Below are 19502 nucleotides of genomic sequence, written 5' to 3' on the forward strand. Positions count from 1 at the left end.
AGGTAAACAAATCTGCTAACTGCCCCCCTCCCTCCCCAGCTCCCCCCAGCAGTTACTGGAGCACTCTGCCACCATTGGATGTGGTTCACGCAGGCCAGGTCTCTCTCACCATGGCCCAAGGAGGGCTGGGACTCGCAAAGTCCACCGGGGGAGCTATAGTCCCCCAGCAGTCCACAAGCCATCATTACCCCTCATCTCCCACCGATATTGGCAGGGTAGTTCTTTCCACTTCACTATACCACCTTGAATGTAATTACATGCCTCCATCGCAGGCACAGCGTGTCAGAAAGCCACTGAGCTCTCAAAGCGGCGCCGGCCCCATCTACAGTGAGGGGCTTCAGCCTCGTTAAGGGGGCCCTGTAAACAGGTACACGATGTGCTTGGGAGCCACCTGGTATGTTAGAGTAAGAGCAGAGAAGGCTGAGATGTAGATGAGGAGCAATTTAAAACACTTTCTCTTGAGGTCACGCTGTTACATCAAGGATGTTTGTGTTTCTCGAAATTTCCCACATTCTCCACCTCGGTCTGGTCATTTTGCTCCCCCGCCTGCTAAAGGTCTCCATCACTCAGTTACCATCTCGCCACAGATCTTTGTGCTTGCTTCCGGAGCTTTCCGTGCTCAGCTGTAACCTGCCGCTCCCTTTGCTGCGTCTGAAGGTTGCCCTTTGAGTTTGTCAGAAACGGATGAGGTCTGGAGTTGTCTGACGGCAGCGTGGCCATGCGAGCGAGAGAGGGACCGAGTCAGAGAACTATCTGGAAGGTGGGAATCTCCCCGGTGTCTCTCTCTCTCCAAAGAGCCATCGTTCGGAAGACTTTAAAGGATACTTGGCAGAGCAGCTGGGGTCCCTGAGACAAGAACTCCTCACAAATCTCTATCGATAACTTTGCTCCCTTAACGGAATTATCAGTAGCAAACCGAGGCTTTGCTTATCTTCCTTCCACATTTACATTTTTGCTGTTTTTCCCCCAGGATTCCTCGCGGGTCCGTAATGGTTGGGCTGGCTTTGCCTTGCCTTCCCGGGTGTGATCTCTGGCGGTCGATGGCTTTAGTAATAGAGGCTTGCTCTTGCCGGCCACAGCGTGAGATAAGCAGCAAGAGCGCGGAGCTAGAGGATGAAAGCAAACTCTGGGAATAATCAGCCGCCACCGCTGACAGCAGACGCTCGTAATAAGAACGACACGTGTAGAAGAATCTGGCCAATTTGCCCAGAAGTCACATCTGAAGCCCTCCTCCCCCACATCCCAGCGACCACCATCTTGCTCATAGGGACTGCCTGAGATGGTAGAGCGAGAAGGCGGGGTTGAACTGAGGGAGAGACAGACTGCCCCCTGCAGGGTGGACACAGGACGGCAGGGCAGGTGTGGTCTGCACCAACGGCTGGTATAGGCAGCAGAGATGCAAGCTGGTGCCTGGCAGGGTAGAGGGTGTGTTCTGGGGGTGGGGGGAGGGGGAGAGGTGGCAATGTGCCACCTTGTACCCTGTCCATTTCTGTTGTTTGACCCAAGCATCCATGTGTTCAGCAGAAACCTGGGCATCACCAGCCATAGCAGCAGATTATGAGACGGTGTGCTTTAATTTCCTCGAAACATGCAGTTACATAATGGTGGCAGATTAGATGTCCGCTTTACTGCAGTAATATTTGGCGCTGCCGGGTTTAATGTGAAGTGGAAATACGGCACACACACGCTTAGAGCGAGGAAACAGACTGCCACTCTGCTATCCCCCTCTGCTTTTCTCTCCCTCTTGCTCCTTCCCATAATGCCTCTGTCTCCCAGGTGCTGCAGGGAAGTATTTATGTTATGGGAAGGGAGGGTAGCTAGGGTGAAGTATGGCAGAGTATGGAAGAGTGACTGAGTATGTTGGAATACGATGGTGTACAGGGGAGTAGACAGGCAGACAGACGGATAGACAGATAGACAGGCAGACAGACGGATAGATAGATAGACAGGCAGACAGATGAAATTGCAGCTGCAGATTGATGGGATCTGGAAAGCAGGCATTCCCGCAACACCCCAGTTCTCCTTAGGCTGGACTAGGATGCTCTGTTTGGGATCCTCTCCATTGGCAGATTAACAGCCAATCCACATTAACCATCCTGGACAAGCTCTAAGCTCTGCCATTGGTCAGAAATACCCCAGCATCCGCCCCCCGCCCCAGCTTCCCACCGACACGAACCCGCTCGCTCCCAGCCAACCTCATCTGCACGTTTTCTTTTCCAGATAGATCCTCAAATTGCCTGTTTCCTCACAAGGGGGTAAAATCGATCGGAAACGGACCCATTTACTCAGGGCCGTAATGAAGAGGATTTACTCGGGAAGCCAGATGAAACGCCGGCGTGGAGCGTCGGTCCGGCGGGAAGTCGCTTTGCCGTGTGGGTATAATGTGTCCTCTTCATTAAGGCGGCAACGAGCCTCACTCACTCACCGGTTATCAGTCGGTTCCAGCATGCTTTTGTCTGTTTTTACTTATACCTTTAATTTGCCCTGCTTGTGGCCCCTGCTTCATTGAAACTGTAACAGAGAGATGGGGCTTGTCTCTTTTTTGTAAAGTCCTCAACATCTCTCTTCAGAGGCTCCGGGAGCATTTTTCGATTTCTGATCTTCTAAATACGAATGAGTCTGGGAAGCAATCATCTACGGGTGATTATTACTACTGCAGGTGCTTGTCAGAGTCGGCATCCTCGCTGGATTACCAGTGACGGTGTCGCCGATATCGTGACGAGGTTTATTTTGCCCGTATCTTGCCATGATAAAGGTGATGTCATATGTCTCCCGGCAACCTGTTGCTACCGGTGATAGTGACATTTGAGTCTGCGGGTCGTTGCTCCGCCTTCCCCCGACTTAACATGGATAAACCTCTGGGGGGTCATGGGAGTGGGCGAAAGGGGGGTGCACATGCTGGTAACAGCCAATTAGAATGAATGGGATCGATTTCCCATGTTTGCCCGTCGGAGTGGGGTGGGACTGGAACTGGTTTCAGGTTAGGTATCAGCACATCGGATTGATACGCACTGAAGGAGGATGATCCATGTCAAATGGGCCAGTTGTCATGGGCATGTAACCTTGGAGATGGGGGGGGGGCGAAGAAACGACTGGACCTATGAGTGTCCTGGGGGATGGGGTTTGGTGCGGGGCCCTGGCTTGGCAGCATGGGATTTAGGATGATTCGATCCCTGCCTGTGGAGAGCACTATTGGTGATTACTTTATGGCTCCCTTGTGGGACTTGTGAAGTATCGTCCCGGCGGTGAAAGTGCATCCTGAATTACACTCTGACTATTGCATAGGCACGGGGTGGCCCTGCTGATTTTATGGGACCGTTGGGTTTTTAAACCTAAGTCAGCTATCTTCCATCGCCATGTCAACGTGGCAGTCATCATATGGGTCAGTAGGGCCTCTGTGATTGGCTGAGAGACCTCAGGGAACCGTAACGGGTCTGAACCCTGGGGCTCTGCTGCAGGGCTTGGGATCAGGCATGACAACACAAAAGCACTAGAAATAATATTCCGAAAAATAAACTATTTAGTCGTGTGTAATCAGTAACAGTTCAAGGCTCACTTTAGAACATTGTGTTCACGTTATTTTTTCATAGCTTAAAGCAAAGCTGGCACGTCTCCTAAAAATAAATAAATCAGCTGCCATACTGTGATACATCTAAAATTTAACAAAGTGTTTAAAAACTTGAATGTGGGGACTAATTTGCTGTAGGCTTTTCGAACGCAAGACGCTGGTTTCTCCTCAAAGGCTGGGAGAGGCACTATTCCGGTTCTGCATATGGGCTCGGAGATAACGTTACGCGAACATGACGTTGCGTTTGTGACGGTGGTGAAGCCTGGAAAGCCAAACAAAAGGCACGGTAATAGGAGCATTATTTCTGCTCCTTTCCCTGCGTCGGAACTTCCCAGACAGACCTGCTAGGTTCAGCAACAGCTTCTTCCCCGAGGCTGTCAGGACACTAAAGACCCTGCTACCCCCTGCCATTCTTGAGACCATCCCCCCACCTCTGTAATGGCACTGGTCACTTGAACTTATTAATATTCATCTATTCATTGTTAGTTATTAGTCATTATATTTCTTCAGCCCCAATGTGCGGCTGCTGTCTTACTTACACATTGTGCTACATAAACCCTTCCGTCTAGGGTTGCCACTTTTAGTCTGAAGAAATACGGGACGCCACCCGCCACCGCAAATGGCGAAATACAGGACAAACCTCATCCAGCATTGGTTCAAAATGGCATTTTATTTTTAGAAACCATCGTGCAAAAACAGGATGGGTGTCCAATGCCCCTGTTTTTGCACTATCCAGTGTTTTGCACTCGAAATGCTTTGAAAATCCTCCTCATCACTGCTGCTGTACCTTGCACCGTGGACCTGGGGGGGGGGGGGGGGCACCATTTCACACCACTATATACCTAAGCTGAGGCATGATGCTAAGGTGGTGCCCGCCAGGTGACCGTGCCGCCGGTTAGAGAGCCTGGCAGAGGACTGCCGCTGGCACACTGGCACGAATGGGCATCGTCACATCAGACGGCACTCGTGCAGAGACAAAGGGGGTTTTAAATATCAGAGCGCATTCATGCGCCGCGCCGAAAGCCTCCGGATACCTCCGCGGAGAATGTCAGCTAACGAATAAAGACTAATTGGCTAACCCCTTCCGCTAATCTTTTTTTTATTGTGTCCGCTTTAGGCAAGATTATTCTTCTATTTTTAACACATATATGATATGAAGAGTGGGGGGGATAATCCGCCGATTGGGCATCGCTCCTTTTCCGGAACTTTCTGCGCGGGGTTTTGAAGTCCCTCACCACGCAAGTTTGTTGCCTTGATAAACCCAGATGGGTTGTTTGTGATTTCCTGGCTGTAAGTGGAAGGATCAGTCAGGTCCATGAAATGCCAGTGTGTGAAGGTTTTGTTTGGTTTTTTTTTCTATCTGTTACCATAACAATTAATGGGATTTAACGGGATAACCGGATTGCCGTTTGTGTCCTTTATCTCTCAGCATACAATGGCCGTAAATATAAATTCTGAAGTGATCAAACTTAGTGGAGCTGTATGCAGAAGGACCTTATGATTCGGATGTCAGGATGCACAGAGGTGGGCCGGTAGCCTCGTGATGGGGGGGGGGGGGACCAAGGCCCCGCCTTCGTATTTGTGCACTTCACACCCACTCTGGAGGCTCCATCTTCAGCCCTGACTTACGTGGCTTTGGGAAACCACATGGAAGTGCGGTCATTCCAGCGTGTAGGTCTTTCCCATGGTCTTTCCCCAGCTTCCCATTCCCACCCCTCTGTAAGTTCTCTCGCGGTCTTGGGAGTTCCCGACAGATCACCAAGCACCCCCCTATACTTGGTCTGTGGATTTTGGAGTGAGAGGGACCGAGCATCAGAACGGTTTTGTTTTCATAGACTGGTCACAGCTGGCGTCGCTTCTCTCAGTTGATTTTGTAGAGGAGCAGAGCATCACATCTCTGGATGCAGAGATTGCGTCCGGTCGATGGGGCTGTTCAGCAGAGCCTGACGATGGCAGGCAGGAAGAGGGGGCAGCACTCGTGACGGGGTGCGAGCGGACCCCCAAATAGTGACGTCAAGTGCTTGGGGGTGTCTTTTCAGCTGTGGGAACGTCGTCCGGGCTCACAGATGGAGTGGGATGGACCGGGCCCAGGCCGCTCTGTCTCTGGCTCGGCTCGGGGCATTACACAGCATGGAGACTGTACCCGCTCTGCAGTCAAAGTGTGGGTGGGGGCGACGGTCGAAGGCCGGCATGCTTGACCGGTGATGGCCCACATAGCCCATTCTGTTCATTGATTGCATTGTCATTTGTAAGCGGTTATCCAGTACCGGGTCAAGGTGAATATGTGAATGGGAGCACAGGGGACGTGATGGGGGGTTTACTGGATGGGATGCCAGTCTATTGCAGGCGAGACACACACATGTACACACACACACACACACACATACTCATACTGTGGGATGTGTAGGAGGCCTTTGTGCAAAGACAAACACGCTCAAAATGCTCATAGGAGACCTAACCATGGCCCAGAAACACCATTGAGCTGCTCAGTTGGCTCACATGGCTCATGATTGGCCGGTGCTCCAATCCACTGCCCATCACAGCTGATTGGTTGCCCTTAGCCACCCTCAGAGCGAGGAGTCAATCCCGATGTTCCGTGCAGAAGAATGAGGCGAGATGTTGTTGCCCGCCTTTCCAGGAAAGAGATCCGTAGAGCCTTTGAAGAATCGCGACATTCCGTGCCGGCTCAAGCGAGGCTGAGATCACAGGCCGAGGGAAAATGAGTACAGAGAGAGATGGAGGGGGGGGGGGTCGAGGAGGAGACAGGGAGGAGATTCCAGCTCACTAAGAACCCTGGACCTCCTGGGATCTCCACAGCACCAGATACAGCCGGGGGAGGTCGGGGGCGAGGGGGCGGCCGGCCAACCTTATGCCGGCGTTTGTTTTATGGCCGTGTTAATGTGCTGGGGTCTCGCTTTCTGCCTCCCCCCACGGAAGAGCCACTCCATTTTATTTTTATTGCCCCATTCAATCGATATCCCTTACCTTGGTTTAATAAGAACAGATATTGAAGCGGTTACAGGTCACATGTCCTCCCCCATCGCCACCCCCCCCCCCCCTGCCCGAGGTAAATGCATTTGAATAAAAGCTGACATGTCCAGCTCACTGGCACGGCTTTTTAATGCACTCTGGGTGAAGCCGGAACGTCCTGACTGTCCCGCCCCCCAGTCCGCCCCGATGCGGACTTGCATGGATTACCCAGCCGTACTGCGCTGTGACTCCGGAAAAATCCCAAAGGCCCTTTAGGGACACGCGCCCCTTTCTAACACATTATCCCTACCCCTCCTCTTCAGCCCCCCCCACCCCACACACACTTTATCACAAAGCTCTCCTTTCCACTATTCCCAGTAAACACCCGCATCCTCCCCTCTACCTATTAGCCTTGGTTATCCATAAAAATGAATCTTTACATCAATCCAGAGTGCCAGAATGGTGACCTGACTCGCTTAGGCTGAATTCCACTGCCGCAGCAGCCTCTGCAGCTCTAGGACCTGGGCCGACGGGCGCCCGACAGTTGAAACGGGAGAGCGGGCAGCAAGTGCGGCGAGAGCGGGCCCAGAGAAAGCGGATCCCAGGAGCGAGCTCCGGGATCCGCGGCCCAATTTGTTCTTGCCTTTGTGCCAGTAATAAGATCCGGGCGTCCCTGGCCATGGCGCTGATAATTAACTCCCAGGGATAAACTCAGATATGGCCCCCTGCTTGATTTATTGCAGCGACGGCGAGGACCGCGTGGCCCCGGGAAAGATGCATAAATCGCGCAATCTTCTTGATGTATGTTTTCGGAGATAGATAGGGAAAGAAAATTGGAGGGGGCTGGCGGTGTGGATACCGGTGCTCACACTTCTTAGATGACAGGCTGTGGAATCTGAACTGGAAGATATATGTAATATTAAAAACTTACCAGTTATTACACGTCACTCCCTTATATATTTTCTCCTGCAGGAGATTGCCAGCCTCGTTTGTTAGCCGTCTGATCTCCGCCAGACCTTTATCTTGTACCATTTTAAGTAGTGCTCGGCATTCCCATAGAAGCGGTAATGCATTTCTCTGTCTTACTCTTCACGTCACACAAGCGAGCGACGCCCGTCCCCTTAAACGACCTCCTGCCCCATCACCTTTCCGCATGGGATGTTATTTTGGTTTCGCTGGAAGTGGGATCCACCTATGTCTTGCAGATTTATGGTTACGGGACAAGTGCAACTCAGCTTGGAGTCTTTTTTTCCTTGACCCAGCCCACCTCTCTTATCCTGCCTTGTCTGTCCCGGTGCAACAGCATCTTGGAAAACTGTTAATAGATTCAAGCTGAATATTTCCTGGCTTTGTCTCTGGCGTCATCCATCTCTATGAGGAGACGTCTGGGGTCCGTGAGGATGTGGAGCGTGGTCAGAGCGTCAGGTGCCATTTACACTAAGAAACTCTGCCATGTTTCCATTACTATAGATCAGTGTTTCTCATCCCTGTCTTTGGGAACATTTTTGTTCCCTTCCAGCTCCTGGTACAAGTGTGCTGAGAGCAGAGTGGAAGCAAAAATGTGAACTGTCTGGTGGTACCCAAGAACTGGGTTGAGAAGCACAGCTACAGTGAATTTTTTGGGATGTGCACAATGACAATGAAGTTGACTTTGATTCTGTCTTGTACCCTCTGCTTCCTGGGATAGACTCCATGCTCGCCACAACCCAGTCCTGGTTAAGGATGGATGGATGGAAGATTCATGGCTATTAACATTTTTTTCTTGTCTCTGTTTGTGTTTCAGAAACATGTGAAGATTTTGGACGGGGTACAAACAACGAATTGAGTCTTTGACAAACACACTGGGGGGGGTGTCTCATCTTCCCACTACTTCCCGAAACACTTTGTTTTGTCTGCTTGTCCCTGGGTGGGCTACACACAAAGCATGGGCAACCAGCTGGATCCTCGAAGGACTTTGTCACTTCGCCCGAGATGCAGCCTGGCCCGGCCCCTGTGCTGGTGGCTATTGTTCCACGCAATCCTCCTTCCTGAGTTGGGCTGTGGCCAGCCCTTCACCAGCTTCCACCCGGAACGCCGGGAATGGGCCTTCAACCACCTGACTGTCCACCGTAAGACAGGGGCTCTCTATATTGGTGCCGTCAACCGGGTCTACAAGCTCACGGGCAACCTTACACTACTGGTGTCCCACGACACAGGCCCCGAGGACGACAACAAGGCCTGCTACCCTCCACTGATAGTGCAGCCCTGTTCAGAGCCACTTGCATCCACCGACAATGTCAACAAGCTGCTGCTCATCGACTACTCTCAGAACCGACTACTGGCATGCGGAAGCCTCTACCAGGGCGTGTGCAAGCTGCTGCGACTCGATGACCTCTTCATCTTGGTGGAGCCCTCTCACAAGAAGGAGCACTACCTCTCCAGTGTGAACCAGACTGGCACCATGTACGGGGTGATTGTCCCCTCCCAGGGCCAGGATGGCACGCTCTTCATCGGCACGGCCGTAGGCGGGAAGCAGGACTACTTCCCTACCATCTCCAGCCGCAAGCTGCCCAGGGATCCTGAGTCATCAGCCATGCTGGACTACGAACTGCATACCGATTTTGTGTCTTCTCTGGTCAAGATCCCGTCGGACACATTAGCGCTGGTGTCACACTTTGACATCTACTACATCTACGGCTTTGCTAGTGGCGCCTTTGTCTACTTCCTGACGGTGCAGCCGGAGACCCCAGAGAACAACATGCCGTCCGGGAGCACTCCCGGTGACCTCTTCTACACCTCGCGCATCGTGCGCCTCTGCAAGGACGACCACAAATTCCACTCCTATGTTTCGCTGCCAATCGGCTGTGTGCGCAATGGCATCGAGTACCGACTCCTGCAGGCCGCCTACCTGGCCAAGCCTGGGCGGGTGCTGGCCGCCTCTCTCAACATCAGTCCCCAGGACGACGTGCTCTTCGCCATCTTCTCGAAGGGACAGAAGCAGTACCACCGGCCGCCAGACGACTCAGCCCTCTGTGTGTTTACCATCCGCGACATCAACGCTCGCATCAAGGATCGCCTCCAGTCCTGCTACCAGGGTGAGGGCAACCTGGAGCTCAATTGGCTGCTGGGGAAGGACGTCCAGTGTACCAAAGCGGTAAGGCCCGCCTCCTCTCCACCACACTGCACCGCGGATGTGTAGGTAGGCCGGGAGACTGCGGTATCCATGCCTGGAGATGGCGTTTAGTTCTATTCAAAGTATGTGGTTAGCTAACGGCAAATGTACAAAATTAAATCCACCCTCCTCCCTGACAGGCAGCTCAATGAAGAAAAAATACGAGAGAACAAGTATGGATCATACATATGCCTGCTTAAATCAGGGAATTTTAAACAGCCCCAACAGGTGAACGCCTACCATTTACTGCAAAATCCCATAGTGAGTCAGATGATAAGCAATATGGTGCCGCCATACACGCTGACACAGAGCCAAAGGAATAACAAATACTCATTTTCCATATTCTGTGACATTGTGCAAAAGTTCTGAGCTGGGATGGGGTCTGTGTTTAAAGGACAAAGTCAGTGGAGGTTGGGTGACTAAATAAACATCACTTGTGGAATGAGCATCAGTGCCATTGCAGACCGTTATTTTATTACTGACTGCAGATATAGTTACACAGTAAAGTATCAGATAGGAGCTCTTCACATGAACAAACACAACACATTTAATAAATATTTTACAGTATGGTGCAGAGGATATACAAGCTGAACATTTTAAGTCTTTTTATTATTAAACTACATCTCAAATATCTGAAGTATATTGGTTCTCCCAAGACAGTCTGTGACTTGATCTCATTGATATTTTTTACATTTACAATAAAAATACCTTATTTTATCAGTTAACTGCCCCCTGCCCCAAACCCATAACTGAGTTCTAGACTCAATGTCTCGCCCTGCAGCTCATGTCTGACCGGCGAGTTGTTTTCCGTTTTGTAAATCCCCTGCGGGTCGCTCCCACAGAAGGGAGTTATTCAGAACGAATCGAACAGTGCTGGTGCTTTTCCGTCAAGCCGCAGCAGCCAACATGGTGAACTTTCTCACTCACGATGTATCACAGGAGACCAAAGGGAAGCGATTTCTTCACAATCCCATTGTGAAAATCCCCCACACTCTACAAAAATAACGTGAAATGATGCTTTATCTGCCATGTGTGCAGGTATGGGAATTAGGTTTGGGTGACTGCACCCTGCCCCGCCCCCCTCCCTGTACCTCACCCTGCGCCGCCCCCCTCCCTATACCTCACCCTGCCCCGCCCCTCTCCCTGTACCTCACCCTGCGCCGCCCCCCTCCCTGTACCTCACCCTGCCCCGCCCCCCTCCCTGTACCTCACCCTGCCCCATCCCCCTCCCTGTACCTCACCCTGCCCTCACCCTGCCCCGCCCCCCTCCCTGTACCTCACCCTGCCCCACGCCCCCTCCCTGTACCTCACCCTGCCCCACGCCCCCTCCCTGTACCTCACCCTGCCCCCTCCCATATTGCTCCCTGCCCCGCCCCCCCTATACCTCCCTGCCCCGCCCCTCTGCCTGTACCTCACCCTGCCCCGCCCCACTCCCTCCCTCAACAGAACCCGCCACTCCAGTCCATATCGCCCAGCTCTTATGGATATATATTGGAATTCCTTATTATTTCACATATCCCACTTTCCCCCCTTTTTTAGAGACATATCCAATTGAGAGTGAAGTTTGGGGTCTGAGCAGAGGAGAGGCTTAACCAGCACCCCTGGAGTATTTCGGGGGGTTAAAATCTGTGCTCAACTGCCCAACATACATGCAGACTATTCTGCTGAGACCATTATTTGAACCGGCGGCCTTCTGATCACGAGCACAGACACCAATTCCGCTGAGGCACACACCAACGATGACGTGCGCTAGCCAGCTCCCTCATACCCCTAACCCTCCTGTACGTGATGTTCTCTGCAGCGAACGTTCCACCTGCCATGTGAAGCTGCGGCCCAGTTCTTTCAGAGACTGAAAGGCGGAACATCTGCGCTCCTGATCCTTCCATTATCTGTGCAAAATCTGCTTAACACCCCGTTGTTTCAGTCTTGTTTCTTCATCCTGGTGGAGCCCTCACACAAGAAGGAGCACTACTGTACCTCTCCAGCGTCAACCACCCTGGCACCATGTAGGGGGTGATTGTATGGGGGGCTACTTCCCCACCATCTCCAGCCGCAAGCTGCTACCACATTGTTTCAGTCTATGGGATATGACATAATTCTGGTTTAGTTCTGTTCTTTACATTTCATTTTAGATGGGTCTCATTAAAGGTAGATTCCCCAGGGACACAGCCTGTGCTTCTATATCCCTCACTTTTTAGTTGCCCATTTTGATGACCTGCCCCCCCCCAACTCCCCCATTCTTAGAGCACAATTCAGGAAGCGGGAAAAATGCGAGTATCAAAACATCAAGCTTCAAATCAGACATTTGGCTCCAGAGACGGGTTGTCATGGCAAGGATCAAGCGCACGCGTGACCTACACACACGGGATATTTTCCTCATTGTGCTGAGAGTTTATGATTGTGATCTTAATCACTTGCGTATCCGGAGTCTCAGCCGGCTACGCTGATAATCTGCGATAGTGCGTTTGTAGGCAATGAAGATGTCAAGGAGCATTTGGATCGCGACTGCAGCCCCAAGCTGCCGACGCCCCAGAATTTCGAGGTGCTGGGCTGGACCTCTTTGAGATTAAAGGGAAGCAGCTAAGATAAAGCTTGTAAATTATTTCGCGGTCTGCAATGTTTCACTATCGGATCTTTCTCACACTACATGTAATTACAGCTAATTGGTTTGAGGTTCTAATAGGAGGAAAGGAAATTCTTGCCGAATTAAGAGATATTCACAAATTAGAGGAGGAATTTATTATTCCTGGCAGCCAGTGAAGTGATAATCCTTCTCCGGCGCGGTCGGCACAAGTACGGTGTTCCCGGCAGAGGAAGGGATGCCGCAGACCTGCGTATGGCCTCCTTCGCTGAGATTTGGGGATCGCCATCCCGGTTGCCAGGGGATGCATCCGTGGAATCTCGGTTGCTGGGGCGGGGGGGGGGGGGGGGGGGGGGTTCTCCTTTGTTTCTTGGTTCGAAAGGGATCCTCAAGATTCAACAGCAGCCGGTGGCGTGTTTGTTTACACACGCGTGTGGATGTGCGATCGCCGCAGGGTGCATTTCCCAGTGCTCGCTCCCCTTTTTTGGGGGGGGGTTGCATCCTCTGAGATCAGAGGCTCAGCCGGTCCTTTGTGCCGATCTCAACGGGCCTCCCCGTCGACCCCCTTCATTAACGTCAGTAAATCCACCATTAGCAGGATGTCAGGGGCGATTGCCAGGTGGGGGGGGGGAACATTACTCAGAGCCGCCGCTGTTTGGGTTTATTATTGCATGGCCTCTTGCTGGGGGAGGCACTGAACCAGGGGGAGGGTTGAGACTCTTGACCCCCAGTGAGAATCCTTGATGGTGGAGTGAGTCACACCATCACTAACACCCCCCCCAGGACTCTATGTGGCTGTCAGTCTGCCATAAGCTGTATATTATGAGTGGAGTACACACCTCATTACAAACACCCTTAAATGTGGTCTCGCCATTTCCTGCTCATAAACAGCTGAGGAAATACCAGATACCTGACAGGAACCTGGTCGGAGGGCATTGTGAGGCTCAGTGGGTTCAGACTCTCACTTTCCCTGATGGCCCCTAAGCAAGGCCCTTAACCCCCCCACCAGGGACTGTATCACCCTGCCTTCCCTCAAAAAACTACGTGGCACTGGCTAAAAGAAGCTGCTGCATAAAGGTAGAAAAAACACAGCAAAATAAAACTTGAGGTATCATTCTTAGAAAGCTGGCTGCCTTGTACAAAACATATTTTTGTATTGTGATATTTGTGAAGGGAGAGTGCGAGGGATTTAGAAGTAGTGCTACTCGCTGTCAACTGTTCCTCAGAAATGCCAGCTTGCCCTAAAACTTTGACTAAAGGACTTTTTTTAAAACCCGAGACGGAGTGTAAATCCATAAAAAAGACTACGCAGAAAAGTGACAACGGCAGCGACAACTTACTTTTGCGTCCCTTTCTGATGGAATTCGCTTATTTTTGGGGGCACCCCGTCGCTTGGTGTGCTCCTTCCCTTGGAAATAAAGCTGAGCAGAGGGCTTTGGGTACCCCTGCCCCCCATTTTAAACTCCGTAAATTCTGTACTAACATTCCAGAGCCCAGCAGAGCGGCACTGAGAAGCTTCACGTCACTGTTTGAAGCTGGGTACAAAGGCGGAACGAACCCCCACACCCCACCCCAGCCCTCACTTCGTCTCAGAATGTGACTTTAATTGTGCTGTGGAATTGTGGGCAGTGTCTTTGTCCATCGTCGAGGCCGTGTGTGTGTGTGTGTGTGTGTGTGTGCTGAACTGTGAATGACCCTCTATCGATTGTCACCACGCGTCCCCGAGGAGTAACCTGAACTGCCGTCTGTGTGAATCACAGCACAAAGCCTCAGCAGTCGTGGGGACTGCCGTTGGTGAGCTGGTCACTGGATTACACTCTCTCAATGGCTGAGGAGCAATTCCTGCTTCCAGTATGACATAGTGAAGATGTTTCATTCTGGAATCAAATGTGGGTCAATCAGCAGCGAGGCAATGTCTCATTTAAGTCATGACAAACACGTGCGTTGCGGAATGTGCAAGGTTTATTACTCATTTTTGACAGGATATTAAAATAAATATGAGTTGGGAGAAAGCTGGGCTGAATTTTATTGCTTGGTGCCGTGGGAAGACTGTTTTGGATTCAAAATCTCCTTTTGTTGGGCTGACATAATTTTATATCAGAAATATTTTATTTTAGAAACAATGGCTCCTTGCCAATGACGCAGAGCTATAATGTTGATCACCGACTGCGCGAAGGTCTACATTTTATTGAACATGTGGCAGAACATATTCCATCTATATTAAAGTCTGTGAAAACTTATCCATCTGGCTTTAGTTGAGGTCTTGTTTGAAAAGTATTTTTTTCTCACCAAGGTTTTCGTTCTGGATAGTTTCCCTAGATAGGTCTCAGTAGAGTTATCTGTCCATCATCCGTAAAAGTAGTGAGGAAAGCCATCGCACAGACTTAATCTAACTCCAGTCATAATCCTGCAGACACAGTGAGCATCGCCCCCCCCCCCCATCCAGCCCTAACCCCAGAAACACAGAGCACATCGCCCCCCCATCCAGCCCTAACCCCAGAAACACAGAGCACATCGCCCCCCCATCCAGCCCTAACCCCAGAAACACAGAGCACATCGCCCCCCCATCCAGCCCTAACCCCAGAAACACAGAGCACATCGCCCCCCCATCCAGCCCTAACCCCAGAAACACAGAGCACATCGCCCCCCCATCCAGCCCTAACCCCAGAAACACAGAGCACATCGCCCCCCCCATCCAGCCCTAACCCCAGAAACACAGAGCACATCGCCCCCCCATCCAGCCCTAACCCCAGAAACACAGAGCACATCGCCCCCCCATCCAGCCCTAACCCCAGAAACACAGAGCACATCGCCCCCCCATCCAGCCCTAACCCCAGAAACACAGAGCACATCGCCCCCCCATCCAGCCCTAACCCCAGAAACACAGAGCACATCGCCCCCCCATCCAGCCCTAACCCCAGAAACACAGAGCACATCGCCCCCCCATCCAGCCCTAACCCCAGAAACACAGAGCACATCGCCCCCCCATCCAGCCCTAACCCCAGAAACACAGAGCACATCGCCCCCCCATCCAGCCCTAACCCCAGAAACACAGAGCACATCGCCCCCCCATCCAGCCCTAACCCCAGAAACACAGAGCACATCGCCCCCCCCATCCAGCCCTAACCCCAGAAACACAGAGCACATCGCCCCCCCATCCAGCCCTAACCCCAGAAACACAGAGCACATCACCCCCCCCCCATCCAGCCCTAACCCCAGAAACACAGAGTACATCGCCCCCCCCATCCAGGCTTCATTGTCATCCTCACCCGGTTTGATTCACGATGTCGCTGTAACTGCTGCGATTTCACATGAGATAGGAGAATTTTGAATCCATTTCGCCTCGGTCTGCTCCACAAAAGCATTTAATCTTACATAATCCGAGCATAAACACAAAGCAAACGACACAACGCTCGCCGGATGCTCCTCGGATCGGGGGGAATCCGGCCTGGGCAGCACCCCACAGACGCGGGGATCAGGGTACACAGAGAACCGCTTCAGCCCCCGCCAGGCCGGGAAGCAAAGTTAAATTAACTTTAACGGCATGATACGTAATAGGCAAAGGTCTGGGGGGTGTTCCACAAAGCAAGAATTCTGTTAGCTGGGTTATCTTAAGCTAGAAGTCATGATTGTGCAGTGGGAATGGCCATCTATCCATTTCCTGTACCTGCTTCTCCCATTCAGGGTCGCAGGGGGTCTGCAACCTATTCCAGAGACTACAGGCACAAGGGCACCACTTTATAAGGCTCCCTTTTGCCACTTGTAAATGGTAGTAACCCATTAATAAAGAGAAAACTGTTTAAAATTGTCTATTAATAATTTACAAAGTGTTACAACCTAAATAATAACCAGATTATAAATCATTCAGAAACTCTTTATTTGGGTAGCCTTATTGTAAAGTGGCACCAGCACACACACACACACACACACACACCTATGAGCACTTTGGCAACTCCAATTAGCCTCAGCAAGTTTCTGGACTGTGGGATACCTGGAATACCTGGAAGAAACCTCCCGACAACACAGGGAGAACATGCAAACTCCACACACAGGGAGCCATGGCGGCAACTCGAACCCGGGTGCCAGAGGTGTGAGGCGACAGCACTGACCGCTACACCACACCGCCAGCGCCAATGACAACGCGCCTTACATGAACTTTCATCGGACAAACATGACTTATAGCTTAAGTTAACTGTTAACTGAGAAATCTTACTTTGTGGAACACCTCCTCGATTCGGGCGTGTTAAATTTGCTCATTATTAAGGTTTAGGACCACTTAAATGTAAACGTAAGAAGGTCCCAGGAAACGCGTGTTTGCATGTAATTTTCTGCATTTTTGTGAACATGCCCGGCGGCACCAGGAAACGCCAAGGTTACGGTGTCTCCTTAAGATACACCCCGTGCAACGTATTACTAAGCATTTTTCACTACATTTCCAACACGGGAGGCGAGTATAATTTGTGCTTTATAAAGCATTTTAACCCCAGGTGATTCTGGCAAATATGTATCTTAACTATAATGAAATTATAAAGCACAAAGAATATCTCCTTATTTAATGCAGCTGAAAATATGCAGCGATCACCTGACGGCGGTTATGAGCTATAGTTTGCGCGACTAACTTTTGAAAATATTTTCCGGTTAAAATATCTCACAGTAAATTGTCTCCACACTGGATGAGGCAGTTGAACAGTTTAGATCCTGTTATATAGCAGATACAGTTTTTATTTAACGGTTTTGCGTGCTTCACGTAATGTAACGTGGTCTTCCCGTCCATCAACAACCTGTATAACATGCCGCGCCGTTATATTAGTGAATTTGAAATTTGTCTGCTATATTTACATGTGCAAATCGTTTATACGTGTTAGACCAGTTCTGCAACGGACAGTTGAATTTGCCACAGAGCTTTTGTTTTGAGAGATGATTATCAGATACATTGAATGCTTATTTATCACGCTTGTTCGTCCTGTCACTTTGCTCTTTTATCAGTTACAGTATAGCGCAATCGTAGTGCCTGGCATTTCTATAATAAATCTTTGCTAATTATAAAGGCAGCTATGGTTATTGATTAACAAACATTGTGGTCGATATCCAGCCCGAAAAAAAAAAACCGGACGATTATAGTTGCAAAAAAAGTGTAGAAGCCGCTTCGTGGCTGGTGTTTGTTACTTGCACAAAGAGCTATAAATCAGGTGGATGAGGTGCCCTTCTTGGTGATGGATTGTATTGGAGCTGGTTACTGTTACATTTCCCGTGCTATTTCGGGGGATGGAGAGAAAAGGAAATGCCAGAACAGGAAGCTGATGCATCCTGAAACATTTATGCCCCCTTGACTTTATTGCTCTTCTTTTTTCTCTCTCTCAACTGAAAAGCAGTAGATGGTTGTAAAAACTTTATGGACACGGCTAGCGGTGTGTCTCTTGGGGGCGTGTGCGTGTCCTCCTGTAGCCCTGAGACCCCGCTTCCTCTTGAGGACCCTTACAGTCAGAGGCGAGTCCGACACCCCATTTTGGCAGCTTTGACTCGACTCAAATGTCCAGAAAAGACTCATGAAAAACACTGAAGTCTGGGCCTCTGCGCTGTAATTTCCTCCATAATTAATGTGTGTACTGTTTGAGGAAGCGCATCAACACACTGCTTTTTGTGCCAGCCTTAATGGGGGGGTTGATTAAGATTGCATGCTCTTCGGCAGGACTGTGGGTTTGCCCTCTGGGCTGGGAGCGACCCCCCCACCCCTCCTCTTTTCTCCACGCTGATGTTATCATGGCCAAATGTGAAGGGGGGGGGGGGGGGGTGGGTGCGCGCAAGGTGCGGGTCACTGGAGCGGAACGAGATACATGCTGCAGCGGCAAAGCAGGGAAACGGGGGCGCTCTGCCTGTTGGGGGTGGGGGGGTGTCGAGGATTGGCTTCACTGACCTCCCTCTCTCTGTCTCTCTCTTTCTTTCGCTCTTTCACTCCCTTTCTCCCCATTCCTCCGCAGCCCGTGCCCATCGACGACTCCTTCTGCGGCCTGGACATTAACCAGCCCCTGGGCGGCTCACAGCTGGTGACGGGGCACACGCTGTACACGGAGACCCGGGACCACATGACCGCCGTGACCGCCTACGTCTACAATGGCTACTGCGTGGCCTTCGTGGGCACCAAGAGCGGCCGGCTTAAGAAGGTCAGTCTAAATGGGGGGGGACTTCCTTCACCATGCACCCCGGCATTGGTGAATGGCGAAGCTGGTTATTTTGTGTGGTTCATCATCACTGGCTCCTAAGGGCTGCCTCTCTTTGTGTCTCGGATGTAAGAAATATTCATACATTCCATAGGCTGATTCTCGCCACTTGTGGTAAACAGGAAGCTCATTGTCGGGGCACGGAAACTTAATTGTTTATTTCTTATGTGGTAACGCGGTGGGAGATGCGCTCCCGGCATGTTAGGGGTATGCCAGCAGGGGGGAACCGTGGTGGCAGGGGCAGGAGACACGCCGATGGGGAGGCAGGGAGTGTGCCAGGACCCATCCAGGTCCTGGGAGATCCTGCGGTCACATGACTTCCTGCCCCCGTCACATGACTTCCTGCAACCGCCACATGACTTCCTGCCCCTGAGGATACAGAAATACAAGAGATGGGCTCATAAATTACCATTTGTGTAATGATAATGCATCCATCCATCCATAACTGCCTGCCCAGTCCAGGGTCACTGGGAGCCTGGAACCTATCCCAGAATGCACTGGGCATGAGGCAGAAGCCACATGGGATGGCATTCCAGGCCTAGAAAGTGGGTCTTCAGAAAAAATAAACGTAAATTTATTCATTTTATAATCTATGAGTAAAGCGGGTGTGAAGTGAGCATGAGGATTATTAATGCCTGTTTATCTGAAGGGAAACCGCATTGCTTAATCTTCACAGAACCGCTACCTTTGACAGGTTTACGGTAATATGGGTTAGCACTGGTGCCTAGCACGTTATCAATGCCAATGTGGTGGGGCAGCGTGGCCTGGGGTCATTAAGACTGGATGGAGGGCATAAGAGGGGCCATAATTAATACAGAGGGTCCAGTCTTATCATTAGCCAATGATATGGTTTGAATTGGTGAATGACAGGGGAGGGGGCACTGCGGGAGCCAATCAGCTTTCATCTGGGGCCAGCGCCCCTGTGGCTTCGCCCCTGCATACGCTCCTGCTCTAAAGACAGACAGACACTTTCTCCCGTCTCCTCCATCCTACACGAACAGCAGCCGACGCCAC

General features: G+C 51.1%; 1 protein-coding gene across 1 annotated transcript in view; it reads left to right on the top strand.

The window, feature by feature from the left end:
* plxna2 (plexin A2) overlaps nt 1-19502 on the top strand; it is a 132318-nt gene that overhangs the window by 12139 nt on the left and 100677 nt on the right. The window contains exons 2-3 of the mRNA XM_072713588.1: nt 8322-9671; nt 18249-18431. Coding sequence (XP_072569689.1) covers nt 8463-9671; nt 18249-18431 — 1392 coding nt within the window. The 5' untranslated portion in view covers nt 8322-8462. The remainder of the gene's footprint in view (nt 1-8321; nt 9672-18248; nt 18432-19502) is intronic.

The sequence above is a fragment of the Paramormyrops kingsleyae genome, chromosome 6 (assembly GCF_048594095.1).
Source record: "Paramormyrops kingsleyae isolate MSU_618 chromosome 6, PKINGS_0.4, whole genome shotgun sequence".
Taxonomy (NCBI): Eukaryota; Metazoa; Chordata; class Actinopteri; order Osteoglossiformes; family Mormyridae; genus Paramormyrops; species Paramormyrops kingsleyae.